At 43.6% G+C, this 16,449-nt stretch overlaps 1 protein-coding gene across 1 annotated transcript in view; it reads left to right on the top strand.

The window, feature by feature from the left end:
* Nucleotides 1–500: 500 nt before the first annotated feature.
* The window catches only part of ENPP6 (ectonucleotide pyrophosphatase/phosphodiesterase 6), a gene marked incomplete at both ends in the record, with an annotated part of 88,691 nt that continues 72,742 nt past the window's right edge, over nt 501–16,449 (top strand). The window contains one exon of the mRNA XM_080928617.1: nt 501–741. Coding sequence (XP_080784743.1) covers nt 501–741 — 241 coding nt within the window. The remainder of the gene's footprint in view (nt 742–16,449) is intronic.

The following is a 16,449-nucleotide window of genomic DNA, read 5'->3' as shown; positions in this document are numbered from 1 at the left end:
ATAATTTGTTTTTTAAAGGCTACCTCCAGGACCGGGCTGCATAGCTCACAATAGGCCTGCCTAAATGTACTGTCTATAGTTTATGCCGTTTAAGTTTTGAGTTACAAAATTAAGTGGAGAAGTTAGAAAGTTTAAATCAGGTAGAACACATTTAAAGACTTCCTTTCTCCCTGGCTCCTCCCTGTGGTCAGCACAATTACCACGTTGTGTTGACTTTGTATTTTCTCTCTTTGTGTTAATTCTAGGGTGTTAGAGAGCCTGCTCTATCTGGAGGTAGTCAGTCTCTGGGTTTTGTGAAGGTGAGCAGAATTTTTTTTTGAGGAGGACAGGGGAGGAAATGGAGCTCTGTCCCTTTAAATTCTGCAAGTGAACTTGGCTAAGGAAGGCCAACAGCTCAAGGTCCAGCCCCTAGAAGAGAGAATAGCTCCGGACTCCCCATCCTCAGACTTTGCAAGTGCACAGCTGTGCCAGCCAGCATGCTCTGCCAGGCTCCTAGCAGAATGCCCATAAAGGTCTGGACCTTCCTGTTGGTGTTTGGGCTCAGCTGGGTTTGGCCAGCTTCTGCCCATCGGAAGCTCCTGGTGTTGCTCCTGGATGGTTTTCGCTCGGACTACATCAGTGAGGATGCCCTGGTATCCTTGCCCGGGTTCAGAGAGATTGTGAACAGAGGAGTCAAAGTGGATTACTTGACTCCAGACTTTCCCAGCCTCTCCTATCCCAATTACTACACCCTCATGACCGGTGAGTACCCACCACATCAGCCTCTTAGAGGGTCTGACGCGTCTAACATCTGTCATCAGGAATCTTAATGTCCATATGTCCCTAGTCCCTTGGGACATCCGAGATAGACAAGAGTCTATTCTCCCAACTAACACATTGATTTCGTCATGGTTTTGTTTCCCACCAATGTCCTCCCAGGAACCTATTTCACACTGTCTGTAAAGACAAGAGATGATTACAGTAATATATGGAATTTGGAGATTTTTAAAAAAATGGTTATTGTTGTTTGTGTCACAGGTAAAATTCCAGATAACTTCACATTTTCTAAGTTCAGGGTGTAGCAGATGGACGGGTCTCCGTGTATCTATACCAAATCTCTCTGTCCCTTTCCTGCAGTCTGGATTCATGCAGACTGACTTACCAGTGTGTTAGACTGTGACAGTTACTCTCAGGATCCTGCCACAGGGAACTTTGCTTCTAGACAACTTGGAAGGGGCTCTTTAGGTCTTCTTCAGCAGTGCCACTTTCTGATTGGCCTTCGGGGGCCAAGTTAAATGATACAGAGACAGCCAGTTTTGTCATGGAATTTAGATTGTCCAGCATCTCTGAAAAGGGAGCTAAGCAGAAATTGAATAAACTGTCCCTCCCCGAGAAATGGGCAGAATCCCTGCTGCTTGTCTGCGGGAAGTGGATTTGGCTAAAAATGATCTTCCTCCATCTGGAATTGCCAGGACACCAAAGGTGATTCCAGAAAGTTTAGCCTGTCTGTTGGATATCTACAGCCTCTTCTGCTAAGGTAGGTGTGTTTCCTGCAAAACCAGTACGAGGCTGTCTGACTTTTTGGCCAGGACAGCCAAGAAGGCAGTGATCACTGGCTATACAGGGTTGTATTGTATGCTGCGAGCCCGGGGAGAACTTTGAAATGATGATACCAGACAAGACCTAAGACCTGTGACATCTCGTTTACATAGCTTTACAGACCTCCACAGCCAAAGGAGTCTGAAAGTATCCTTAGCTGTGTGATCAGCCATAGGAACAATTCACTATATGACGGTAATAGAAAAGGGTTACACTCTGTCCTGCATGGGTGCCCTGGCTATTCCCAAAGTAACCATGACTGACTCCCCAAATGAAAGGGAATCTATACTTTGTGATTATGATATTTATGAGAATTAGAAATGGAGATACAGGGGGAGGAATAAAATCAGGCTGCACACAAGCAAGGAATGTGTTTGTTATCCCGCCCTAACAAATAATCCAGTCTCTACGATAAACAGCTAACAAAGACTCTCTGGCCTTCCTTGGCCTGCTTCTCCATGCTCACTCACTTGCTTACTGGGAAACAGTTTGCAGGCTTCTGGGTTACACACAGATATAATTGTGTGTCCCAACCCGGTTCTCCACGGGGAGTTCACATACACTGGCCACCCCTTCTCTAGTTGTCTTTCAGAGCCTGCCGGGAGACACAATTCATAAGCTGCCACGTGCAGCTTCTTCAATGACAATGGATAATGAACAAGATCCAGCTTATAAAGCCAGGCTCCGATAAGTAAAAAGGGACCATTGCAAACCCCACAGGGACATGGAGCCAGTAACAGGGACATTTGTTTTTTTCAGACCTACATGCCTGACATGGCTCAGTACATTTGCACAGAGGTTCTGTTCAGCAAACACACACCTTTGCAGGCTATTGGTCTCTACATGCTATGGGTCATACAAATCAATCCCATAAATATGGTACAACCTCGGCTGTGTGTCTTTGTTGTCCCAAAATAACTAAAATAGATGATAGATAGATAGATAGATAGATAGATAGATAGATAGATAGGTAGATAGATAGATAGATAGATAGATAGATAGATAGATAGATAGGTAGGTAGGTAGGTAGGTAGGTAGATAGATAGATAGATAGATAGATAGATAGATAGATAGATAGATAGATGAAACTATTCCATGGAAAGAGACAGTAGCTTCAAGCACACAAAGATCTCATCCTAATTCTGACAAGCCCAAGAACGTCATGTACAGCTTTTTCTATCGATAGATTTTTTTCAGACAGTAAATAGATGATCTGATTTGAAAATCTGCTCTTCTATTTGCTTTTAGAAGTGGTGCTAGATGTGGCCAGAAAGACTTGTGTTTGTGTACAAATGCCTTTGCATATGATTTATCTTGTACCTAAGGAGTAAACCCATGGTGTGGGGGGGAAACTTTTTAGACCACAAAATCTACCAATATCATGTTTACTGCCCTAGAACTGACCGAAGATAAATTTAGACTATTTAAAAAAAAAAAAGTATACTTACTTTTTCCCTTGATGTTGAGAAATCCCATTTGTGCTTATAAGGAAGAATATATTCATTGAAAATTCTATTTAAACATATGTTTTAGCACTTGAGTGCTTTATAAACCAAAAAAAAAAAATTGCTAAGCAGATCATTTGGTACCAAAAGGTAGGCTATTTGTATTTCCCAGAATTCACGAGAGGAACCGTTCTTGCTTCATTACATGGATTAGTGCCATAAGACCAAAAGCCCTTGTTATTTTTTTCTTTCACATAATGAGGGATAATGGGTTATTGGAAGGAAAATTCTGCTGGTCTGGAGTCAGAAGTACTTGCTCAGAGTCCCTGCTAGAAGAACTTTGACAATCCTCTGACTGCCCACAGCCTCTGTGTCCTATAGCACAAAATAAGATGAGCTGCTAGGCCCAGCTCTCCCCAGAGTTTCAGGTGTAACTGGCTGCAGACATAGACGTCAGCAATGCGTGGGAGTTCAGGATGCTAGGACCAGGTACCATCGGTTGTTTAGATGTCCTGTGCGCTGGAGGCTTGGACCTCCAAGCAGTTACAGTGAGAAGTACTGTGAAAGCTTTCAGAAATAAAGACTATTGGGAAGTTCTCAGGTCATTGCAGGGAGCTGCTCCTGGGAGAGAAACTAGTGCTTTTCTCATGTAATCTATGAGTTCTCACAAGACTGACTCATAGAAACTTGATAAGCTGACCCCTGGGATAGGGTCTGGATTTTTATTGTGAGAGACAATTTATTTCTTCAGTGTGTACTCTTACCATGATGCCACGTGCCATCAGGACTTCAACAAAGCCCAAATCAATAGAAACACCCAGTTGAGGGCTTACAGATTGCAGAACTGCAAACCAAGCTAATGTTCTTTATAAAGTCCCCAGCCTCAGGCATTTCATAACAGCAACAGAGCTAGATGAATCCAACCTTCTAGGGAGGCTTTGATATGGAAATTAACAAATGACTGAGACTCTCCAGAGACAGAATTCTTTAGGACAGTTTATGGATAAAGTGATGAATAAGGAAACTGATTTGTAAGCAACTGAGATTCTCCAGCCCCGTCCAATATGGACAAGCCACTGTGTTGATTCCTGCTCTACACCCACCCAAGGTGTTTCCAACCGGACAAATGTGAACCAAATTCTGGTAGTGATTAAGAAGATCAATCAATTTATTGTTGTAATCACCGAGTCTTAAAACAAGTCCTTTCACCAAGGAGACTCAGCTTGAGGAAAAGAGCCACCCAGAGAACAGAGACCAACTAATAATTCTAAATTACATCACAATGGGTCATGAGTTCCGTTGTCTACACTCTGCCCAAATTGTAATAGACATTCCAGTCCACGCTGCCTCAGAACAGAACTGTGTTTATAAACAAGGTCTTTAAAGAGTTGTTCCATGGTGGGGCTGGAGAGATGGCTCAGTGGTTAAGAGCACTTGCTGCTCTTCCAGAGGTCCTGAGGTCAATTCCAGCATCCACATGACACCATCTGTAACTCCAGTTCCCAGGGATCTGATACCCTCACAACAATACACATGCAGGCAAAACACCAATGCACATAGAGTAAGAATAAATCATAATAATATAAAGAATGATTACGTTAAGATGAAGTGTCAGGGTGAGGCTCCTTTACACCATGACTAGTGTTCTCATGAGAAAAGAGACACCAGGTGTAAGGTGTGTATTGATAAAGGACCAGGTTATGATACAGCAAGGAAATATTTAGAGAGAGAGAAACGTCAGAAGAGAGCACACCTACCATCTCTTTATTCCAGCTTCTGAACCATGAAGCAGTTCATACTGTTTAAGCCACTCAGCCTGGGGTACTTTGCTGTTGGCATTCTGTTGGATTTGAGCTTGTGGGGTCGAGGGAGGAGAGGAAATCTGGGTGAATTCAAACAGAAAGGGTCAAAAAGTAGTTACTTGACCCGCTACAGAGGTCAGAAGAGAGAGTTTCCTTCTAGTCACAGTAGCACAAGGAAATCGTTTTGTTGGCGTGGAACCATTTAGCCCAGGTTAGCTCTGAGCTCATCTTCTTGCCTCAGCCCACTTCCTTGGTATTAAGATTCCAGATATGCACCATTATGCCTGGTAAGAAAACATGATGCTCAGATCCTGGCTGAGCAAACAGGCAGAAGCATAGCTTACATGGTTACACCTGCCTTTCAGCATAGTCTTTCTGAAGTTCAGAGTGTGTGGGTCAAGTTAATGTTAGTTAAAATGCAAGCACAGTTTAAAGGTGGCTAGAGTACATTGTGTTTGAGTTCCTTTTACTGGGGAACTTTCTGGAGAGTGAGAGGTTTTTGTTTTTGTTTTTTGTTTTTGGTGGGCAAACTCACATTTGATTTGGTGGGATTCACATTCAAATCAATGGGAGAAAATAGAGTGATTTGTTCAGTTGGGGTCATGGGTCAGAGGAAATACTACTCAGTGTCTGGAATACTTGTTTGTTACGTTTTTGAAACTCCGGATTAAGAAGTTGAAGTGGTCCAGAAATGCCCAGAGTAGCTGGTAAGCCAGTCTAGAATTCAAGCTTCATCTAAAAAATTCTGTCAAGCTATGAAAACATGCCAAAATGATCGTTTCTATGCTTAAAAACATTATCAGGAAGCAGTGAGTGTTTTTCGAATTTGACTCTACAGGAGAATGGACTAGGAAGAGAAGGGTCAGAGGCCAAGTTCTCCTGAGACCCAGGACAAAGGCTAAGGTGTCAGGGTGGGTCCAGGAGGCAGAGAGAATCTGCCTACCAGTGCTTTTATAAATCCTTTGTGGGATTCAAAGCAAGAGCCAGGATGTTAACAGCCCCTAATTAGTGTTCCTTCCAGTGTGTTTCCTCTCACACTCCCAGAAATTGTATGTTATACAAATTCTTTCCGGGTATCAAGGACATTATATTCTATAGGTTAACAGGTTTCAAGGCGAGGCATGCTTCCCTACACTTTAAAGAAAGCGCCTGATGTAAATTAAAACCAGCTGTTACTTGGACCAGAGGAAATCAGTGCAGGAAGTACTTAAACAATTATGTTTTGGGAAAAGCACACATCCTCAGGCTTTTGGCAGAATTCAAGTTGTTGTGGGGGTAGGGTGCGATCCCCCATGAACCTCCACTCTCCCACAGCACCAGGGAGAATGAAGCTTCCTCTCCTCTCTGCTCTGGAACTCAGCATTGACACAAGACCACTAAGCCCGCCCTCGTGTTAACAGGTTTAGATACCTCCACTAGTGTTCTGCACTTGGGCATCTTTCTCCTTTCTCCTATACTAACCCCTTAAGCGTCTGCTTTCACAGGTAACATCCTAATGGTCCATGCCCCACTCCTCACTTTGGAGTCTTTCGCAGTACCAACATTTGACACACCTCCTCCTTGACAGCACATCTGGGTGCCAGCATGCCCCCTCCTCCCACCCCAGATCTCACTGCTTCCTCCTTGATCCTTTCTCCTCCTCTTTCTTATTTTTCTCTCTCACAGCCTGAGTCAGCCACACTTCCAGAGCCCAGACTGTGGTTCTTCCATCTTTGTTGCCAGGACCTGGTGGAAGCCATGCCTGTGGTTTAGCGTAGAGCCACTTTCCAGCTCTGGCTAGTCTGCTTTCCATGTTCTACAGTCACATGACAGAACCTTTGAAAACCAAGTCTTTGAAAACCATGAATCTGTCTGTGTCACTCTTCAGACAAAACTTCAAAGAGATTCCATTGTCACTCCAGACTTTATTACTCTTGTGACCAATCTATGTGTTCCAGTCCCGGGAGAAGCTCCTTAGATACTCAAAAGCATGAGGTAGTGTTATGAGATGACCTGTATCCATGGTGACATCCATGAGTTAATTCCTTAATTCCCCAGAATGTGACTTGTAGAAAAGAGGACCCCTAGATAGGCAATTTAGGAAATAAAGTGATTAGAATATCCCTAATTTAAGATCATCTCACGTATGCCTCTACATGAGAAGACGATTGGAACTCACCCAGACAGGACTCGTGGAAAGACCATCTGAAAGCCCACAAAGAAATTGGTCATCTCTAGTCTAATGAAGAAGCCTCGGAAGAATGAACTTGGTTGATGCCTTCATCTTGGACTTCTGGCCTGTAGGGGGATTTTTTTATCAGGGTATTTTATCTTACTGTACTGTCTGGTTTTCTGTGTCAACCTGACACAAGCTAGAGTCACTGAGGAGCCTCAGTTGAGAAAATGTCTCCATGAGATCCAGCTCTAAGGCATTTTCTCAACTACCGATCAATGGGGAAGGGCTCAGCCCACCATGAGTGGTGCCATTCCTGTTCTGGTGGTCCTGAGTTCTATAAGAGAGCAGGCTGAACAAGTCATGTGTAAGCAGCACTCCTCCATGACCCCTGCACCAGCTCCTGCCTCCATGTTCCAGCTCTGCTTGAGTTCCTGTCCTGACTTCCTCCAATGATAGACTACGATCTGGAAATGTAAGCTGAATTATCCCTTTCCTTCCCAACTTGCTTTTTGGTCATTTTTTAAAATCATCACGTCAATAGACATATAGCAACAGAAATGAAACTAGAACAAAGATCTTACTTATCTCCAAAACAAGGTCATCTTTGTAGGTGCTGAGGATTCTTCAACCCATATTTCTGAAAGATATCTATAACACACGGTATAGCAGAAAGAATGAGGGATTTGCTACAGGAAGTTCAATTTGTCTTAGGTACTGTTCTATTTCTGTGAGTAAACACCATGACCGAAGCAATTCTTATATTTTTAAAGCATTTAATGGAGGCTTGCTTACAATTTTAGAGTGTCAGGCAGTTATCATCATGGTGGAGGGCATGGCAGCATGTAGGTAGGCATGGTGCTAGAGAAGGAGCTGACAGCCTTACATCTGGATCCACAGATAGCAGACACACACACACACACACACACACACACACACACACGAACGAGAGAGAGAGAGAGAGAAAGAGAGACAAAGACACAGAGAGAGATAGAGAGTCAGAGATACAGTGAGATATAGAGACAGAGACACAGACAGAGACAGAGACTAGCATGAGCCTTTGAAACCTCAAAGCCCATCCCCAGTGACACGCTTCCTCCAACAAAGCCATACCTCCTAAACCTCAAACAGTCCACCAGCTGGGGAGTAAGTGTGTAAAAATGTGAGCCTATGTGGGCCATTCTCATTCAAGCCACCCCACACACAATTTAATCGATTTTGACATATATTCTGACTTTTAGAATTTGATCTGCCTTAAGTTTTAAGTTTTTAAAGCAGGACAGACAAAGCAAAAGTTAACCAGTGGGTTTACTGTGAAGCCAGAATGAGTGTGTGTGTGTGTGTGTGTGTGTGTGTGTGTGTGTGTGTGTATGTGTGTGTGTGTGTGTGTGTGTGTGTGTGTTAAATTCACAGTGTTATAATTACACACACCATACACGCTGTCAATAAGTTCAAACTAAGTTAGGCTTCAGCTACAAGAGCATCCAAACAGTACCAGAGACATGAATTATTTCTCTGTTGTGAACATGGCTTGCCAAGTTAACACTGCTTGCTTTTTTCTGCACATTGGAACCTAGACTGAAGACAAACATCTTCTGGAAGAGACATGGTACTCGAATGGAAGACAGGAAAACAGAAAACAGCAGAGCAATGCGGTGTGTTTATAGTCTGCTCAGAGGTGGTACAAATCACGCTCACATCTCAGGGACTGCAGAACACCACATGGTCAAGCTTGATGCCAGTCGTAGGGGTAACATAGTCCTCCCAGAAGGAAAGCTGGGAGTGTCCTTAGCGTTAATTCAATGTGCCTCAAACACATTTAAAATGACATCAGCTGCAATGAGAAACTTGTAGTCTTATTGCATTTAGCCAGCTTCGGTGAGTGGAGGAGTTTGAAGACACCTAAAGTGTCAAGGATTGTTTAAGTGAAAAAATAAAATAACAGGGCATCTTAGTTTCTGTCCTATTGCTGTGAAGAACAGCAATGGAACTCTTATAAAAAGAATGTGATTGGTGGCTTGCTTACAGTTTTAGAGAATTAGTTCATAATAATCATGGTGGGGAACAGACAGTCATGCAGGCAGTGAAGTCATGGCTGTGATATTTACAGCCTGATCCATGGGGGTGGGAGGAGAGACAGAGACCAGAGACAGAGACAGACAAAGACAGACATGGACAGACACAGAGACAAACAGATAGGGACAGACAGACAGACAGAGACTTTAACTATGGCCCTGGCAACTTGGCCACTCCTCAGCCTTTCCTAGTTTTACTACTGTGGCACGGAACATTCAAACATGTGAGACTCTGGGGACTATTTCCATTCAAACCAGCACTCAGACCAAAGCAGGAGCTAACCTAAAGTGGGAAATGGAATAACTTAATTTAACAACACGCAGACAGGTGCCGGGGCCTGGGAAGAAGTGGGTGTTATTGGGAGTTACAAAGGGCTTGACCATTTCCATAGAGAGAATGAGTTTATAATTGAATATCGTAAGATACGCAGAAAAGACTTTTAGGTGGGGAATTAGATTTGGGCCACATAATCAAAAAAAAAAAAAAAACCCACCATAAAGAGTGTGGCTATAGGAAGGCATGGCAGACTAAAAGAAGCCAGTGTGAATGAGATGGGGGAAGAGCTGTAAAGGGCACTGCCCATTTGGGTGTGGTTAGGGTGACACCGAGAGTCAAGTTTGGAAACGTGACTGGAGGAAGTCTTTGAAAACCCTGCGAAGGGTAATACAGTAAGCTCTCCCCTCCATTTCCCCTCAACGGATAAACGTTCCTTCTTTGTGAAGGGGAAGAGTTGAGTCTGAAGACTCCCTTCGAGGAAAGATTTTCTAACGGGCTGGGGAGCTGGTAGGGAAGAATTAAAGGGAAGAGGCACTTGAGTTTCCAAGGTGGAGACATGTTCTCTCTGCCTTCCACACACCTGATGGGGTTCTCACAAACACAAGTAACATGCAGCTGCTCGTCTGCAGGGACTTTATTCTTATCTTCTACTTATTTTCCGAAGGCACCTAAAAGCGTCTCCCCTTGCTCCAGAGTAGAACCGCTGTGTTTGTAATGAGCCTGATGGAGCTGCTGAAAGCTGGGTAGGTGAAGTGAAGCCCTAAAGAGCTCTAGCCAACTTATGCCTTCAAGGGGGAGAAAGTGTTGTAAGTATTTACAAGAAATACGTCTCCTGGCACATCATTATTTACGTTCCCATCCACGACTTTCCCACATTGAAGTGCCACTTTTCAAAAAGCATGTTTCTCTTGGCCGCCGTGGTGATGAGAGGGCGTTCTTACTGTATAGCAGTGGTCTGCTAGAAACCGGCTCCCTGAAGGATGGATTAGCGAAGTCGAGGGAAAAACCTTAAAACGTGGCAAAAGCTTTTGATTACAATAACAGCAGGATTTTTTTTATCCCTTAGAAGGTTCATTCAAATGGAGCCCTTGTGGTCTACAAATCATGGTGGATCTCGCCCTGGTCTTGCTTGCTCCAGCCCAGTTTTGATTGATAGGACCACATGCCTTTTCCTAAGGCTTCTGGGAGTTTGGTTAGATTATTCTGTTCTTGGAATCTGCTTCATACTGAGATCCTGTGCCAAAAAGGAGTAAAAGTCGCTTGAAATTAAGGGAGCCTGATTCATCAAGTTAACATTTCCTTCAGAGGCTGTTTAATAACACCTACTCGCCTTTTGGGGTCTTTTTTGGTGAATAGGGCTACTGTATCCATGATCTAAACAGGCAGGGACCTGGGTGGGTCTGACGGGTCTTAGAGTGATGTGTCAGCCGGCATTGAGACAAAGAGCTACACAAGATAGAATTATGAATGAACTTGTGGTTTGGAATATGGCCGTTACTCTGGCCATGGTCTTTGGGAAGAAGTGCCTCTGTGGATGCCCAGTCTGTGGCAGGATCAGTAGTCATGAAAATATGCGCAACCATCTGCAACAGACATACAATCTGTGTGCTGTGGGTTGCCATTGGACTGGGCCAGGTTCCTCTAGCCAGTCACTGTCAGCTGTCTGGCTAGCATGACCTATGTGGGACAAGTTGGAAGGCCACAGAGGCGTCCCGAAATGAGGGTCTAGGAATGGGAGTGAGTCTCAAGTTGTCTCTCTCCTGACCTTGTCACAGTTAGCTGAAATCTTGGATAAGCTACACTATTTTGCTACTACCGTGTCTGAAAGGATGGTTAACTATGCATCAGTAACTGCCAAGTGTGTGCTAGAGATGTTGTAGGCTTTGGAAGCCTAATAGTGAGAATCCAAGGAGAGTCCGAGGGCTAGAGAAAGAGCCAGGGTTGAGGGGATGCCGGCTAGTTTTATGGTAATTCTACACAGTCTACTGTCATTTGGGACAAGAAAACCTCATCTGAGAGATATCTACACCACAGTGGCCTGTGGACAAGACTGTAGGGCTTTTTTAAAATTAACTATTGGTGTAGGAAGGGCTAAGCCCACTGTGGGTAGTGCCATCCCCAAGCAGGGTGCCCTGTGTTCTATTAGAAGGCAATCTGAGAAAACCAGAGCGCATCATCCTCTCGTGGCTTCTACATCAGCTCCTGTCTCCAGGTTCCTTCTCTGTTGATGTGCTGGCCTCTTTTCCCTAGTGCTACGGCACTGTAGGCTGAAATAACCTCTGCTGCCCAAATTGCTTTGGGTCATGGTGTTTTGTTCTGTTTTTCATAGCAAGAGAAACCCCAACTAAGACCGGAGAGGTGACAACCCGTGAGGCTTTGCTTCCTCTGCTATGGTCGCAGCACTCTGACGCGCTTCATGTGTTCAGAGAAAGCTCTTTGCTGTATCTCACTGGTGCTGATGGGCTATGACCAGGATTCTGGGCTGAGGAAGCGGGGACCCACAGCCAAAGTCTCTGTATCATAGGTGTGGTGGTTGAGACACCCCCAAAACTCACCTAAGAGACTTCTGGAGAATATTCTCTTCTTCCAGACCTTGCCCACAAATCAAACAAACTCCCCAGCTCTGTGCATGTCTGCCTTTCCATGACAAAGGATCTGCATGTTTAAACACTTGGCTTCCACAGGTGGAGCTGAGAAAATATTCTGCTCTAATGCTTGAAGGTGAAAATCCTAAACAAACTCGGTGTTTTGGAGAAAACCTGGTCTCAGCACGCATCAAACACTCACTACCACAGCCTGGAAGCCTAACCTGGGCCCACTCCCTGCATCCCTGCCACCTCTGCGCTGCTAGCCCCGATGAATAAAACACCCGTTAAAAAAGACTGTCCCTCACATTCACCCCACCCTGACAGTGTAAATTTGGACACCTGCTTTCTTCTCTGCGAGTCAGATTTATCAATTGTAGATAGCCTAAACATCTTCATGCCTGAGCCAATGGATGATGCGCTGACTTGGAGGTCAGACATGAGAGGGCATGAGGACCTTTGAGAAGACAAAAGGCTACATTCTTGGCTTCAAGATTCTTTTGCAACTATCTTTCATGGGCCCATACTTCCCAAACCTTGTGATATGTAGCTGAGTGGTGAGTCATTTAAAACTTTTATGCATGACCCTCCATCACAGGTCGACTCTGCCTGCTGTGGAGGCAGCCTCTCTCTTCTTTACTCTGTCCAGCCGGCTCTACCAGGAAGCAGAAGACAGCAAGCAGCATCAGTAAGGACCATCAGAGACTGTCAAAGACTTTCTGTGTATTCAAGTTTTGTACACTCCAGCCACATGTACCACATACATGGAAACCACAAACACGTATACATTTAGAAAAAACCCACTAGGTAATACACACACATACACACACACATACACACACATATACACATACACACACATACATACACATACACACACATACACACACATACACACACATACACACACATATACACATACACATACACACACATACATACACATACACACACATACACACATACACATACACACACACATACACACACACATACACACACATACACACACATACACACACATACATACACATACACACACATACACACACACATACACATACACACACATACACACACACATACATATACACACATACACACACACAGTGATAGCAAATAAAAAAACAACCTCTCAAAGTTGACCCCTGGCTTCCACATGCATTTGTACACACATACACTTGTGTGCATGCATATCTCAAAGGTGTTCTCAAGCTTAGTGAGGATAAGCGAGTTTTGTGGTTTCCTTCTCCCCAGGCAACATTGCAGGCTAGTGAATGGCAATCAGTTAGGGCTCAGGAGACCCCGTAGTTAATGTTACCCCATTATTCTTTGAAAACCACTGCTAAAGAGGCTCCTCCACTGACCCAATAAAGAACATAATTAAAGACAGTCAACGAGTCTACATCTTATATTTTCATTCCTCAAGTGAGTTTTACACTACCTCTGCAGACCAGACCAGTCCACACAGCCGTCTGCCTTGCTCCTGGTCTGCAACCCCTTAAGTGCATAAGCTGACAGCAGGCCGTGTATGCAGCTGAACCCTGTGTGTGCAAGATGGGATTAAGGCAAGGGAGGAAGTGGAGCCGTCCAGAGCAGCAAGTCTCAACCTGTAGGCTGAGACACTGGAAAGTACAGTGTGAGAGGTGGGAGACCCTGAGCTAGTCCCAGGTTCTCTGACTCTTGGACGTCTGGGTGAAAGAGCAGAGAACAGCATCCAGGGCCACGGGCTGGGACAGCATCTAGCCTGGGGCCAGGGAAAAGAAAGCTATGGCTTGTCCCAGTGGTGATTGTCCTTAGCTTGGAGGATGTAGGCATGGTGGCAGTTGTAGCTAGGAGCACAGAGAGGCCTTCTAAGACAGAATTAAGCTGTGGTTATATTGTCAAATGCCTTCTCCATGGCTCCCCACGGCTGATTGTAATGAAAGAGACAGTTCATGGTTCTAAACAGTTTATTGGTTGTTCATGGCAGAAAATGGATGCATGACGTACCATACCCACTTCTCAGGACAGACCTGAGATTAATTACGCTTTGCAGGGAGGAATGTCTGGGAAGGGGAGTCTATTGGCTAAGCCCTTGGGGTCTCTAGGTACCTCATTAGCATGGAGAACTCTATTTTGGGCCTATGTGACCATAGGACAAGTTTCTTTTCGTTTCTTTTTAAGACTTTTTATTATATATAAGTACACTGTAGCTGTCTTCAGACACACCAGAAGAGGGCATCAGATTTCATTATAGATGGTTGTGAGCCACCATGTGGCTGCTGAAATTTGAACTTAGGACCTTTGGAAGAGCAGACAGTGTTCTTATCTACTGAGCCATCTCCCCAGACCAGTGCCCACCGAGACTCTGGGTCTCAGCCTGTTCTATCTTACCAAACTTCCTGAGATGGTTTTACATCCCACTGTTACAAAGTAGCGATGAAAACAATCTCATGGTTGGGGGTCACCAAACATGAGGAAGAGCATTAAAAGGGCAGCAGTATCAGGAAGGCTGATAACCACTACTCTAGAAGGTCACTCACTGCTTAATGTGTTCGCCTAACATTAATTAATTAATGTATTTTTGCCCCCTGAAGCATTCGTTGTTTCTTGGTGGTCCAAACTTTCATACGTTTTTCTTCTAGCTGAAAATTTTAATTCTGAAAAGAGCCTTCCCTTTTCCCTTTCCTAGTAGGTCCTAAAACCCATGAAGCCTGCTTTACCTTCTTCCCATATGCTATATCCTCTCCCTCTTCCCCTCCCCACCCCCTCTCTTTCCGTCTTTTCTTCCTTTTCTTCTCTTTCATTCATTTTACTGGAAGATGAAGCAGTATTTCATTTCATAAGTTTAATCTACATCTCCTTAGTGACTGATGGTGTTTGGCATCTTTTCATGTGCTTTTGGATATTTGATAATTTCACAAGAGAACTGTCTATTTAAACCCTTTTAGCCTTTAAAAATTAGATTGTCTTTTTAAATTTTTAGCTGTAGGAGTTCATTATATATTCTGGCTGTAATTTTTATGAGATATATGATTTATAATTCAGGTTGTGAGCTGGTTTTGTTTTTTGACTTTTTGATGGAATGCCTTGAGGTACATGCTAAATGTGAATAAAGTTTTATTTATCAGGTTTTTGTAAATCACCACTTATTATTTTCCTGACATATCTGAGAAGTTATCCAACCCCAAATCATAAAGAAATTTCCTGTATTATCTTCCATGGGCTTTATACGTTTAACTCTATTTAGGTTTGTGAATCATTGTGAACTTAAAGTGATCCTAACTGTTAGAGTCTATTCTTAGGGTCCCAATTCTCTCTCTCTCTCTCTCTCTCTCTCTCTCTCTCTCTCTCTCTCTCTCTCTCTCTCTCTCTCCTCACTCCCTCCCTCCCTCCCTCCCTCTCTCCCTCCCTCCCTCTCTCTCTCTCTGTGTGTGTGTGTGTATGTGGTGTGTGTGGTATGTGTGTGTGTATGTGGTGTGTGTGTGTGTGTGTGTTCTTTTGCAAGGATCGGGACATTATGAATGCCATGTGGTTTTGTAGTTGCTTTTAAGGGCAGTATATGTAAGCCTTCCAGCTTTGTTCTTTTTAAAGATTGTTTTGGCTGTTCTGAGTTTTCATAGGATTTAGAATGAACTTCTAAGTTTATACCCCACCTCCAAAATAAGGTGCCAATCAGAATCCAATAGGGATTTACTGAATTTGCGTATCAACTGGGAGGACACATTTATAAATCTTCTGGTTGATGAACATTGGGTGTCTGCAGTGAGAATTCTGGAGTTTTGATTCCTTTAAAAAACACAAGAATAGAAATGTGCTTTTTGTTTTAATTTCTAGTGTGGGATATGTGGCCACTTCAGATTGTCCATGGCAGCTGACTATGATTTGCCTCGTGCTCTGGCAGGGGTGTGATTTTGCCAGCTCAGATAGTTTCTGCCATTGTGTGACATTTGGAATTCTGCGGACTTTTCAGAGGGTGTATAAATGCTAGGGCCCTGACAAAGGTGGTGGGTTGTTTGTTGTTGGTTGTGGTTGGTTGTGATTTGTTAAGTAGTTGAACAAAGAAACAAGAAGTTAGATATCCTGATCAAACTTGCCCTAAGGAACTCACCACCCCCTGTCAGCAGGAAGTAGTCTAACAGTAATGTCACCTCCTTTCTGAACCCTGAATTTATTCAGGGATCTCTTTTTTTCCCTCTTTATCCTTGTTTTTGTTCTCTCTCTCCTATCTAGTGTTAAGGAGTTGAAGGGGTGGAAGAAAAAGAGTTAAAGAAGAATTGAAGGAAAAAAACCCACAAAATAACAAATGGCAGCTACAAATGTCTTTTCATTTCTTCCAAGTTTCCACCAACAATACTTCATAGTTGTCGCTAGGCTTGCATTTTCTATGGTAAATATGCCTATATGTTTTATATTTTTTGATGTTGTGAAGGGAATTATTTCCACAGAATGCAAGTGATCTAGTGTGGATATTGTGCCTTGCTACCTTTATGAATTTTTAAACTAACTCAAATATTTTTATAGATTTTTATGGCATGTTTAAGCATAAGAGC

This window comes from Micromys minutus (assembly GCF_963924665.1).
Source record: "Micromys minutus genome assembly, chromosome: 14".
NCBI classification, from domain to species: domain Eukaryota; kingdom Metazoa; phylum Chordata; class Mammalia; order Rodentia; family Muridae; genus Micromys; species Micromys minutus.
Note: the sequence above shows the minus strand (reverse complement) of the source record. Positions and strands in the feature narration are given on the sequence as shown.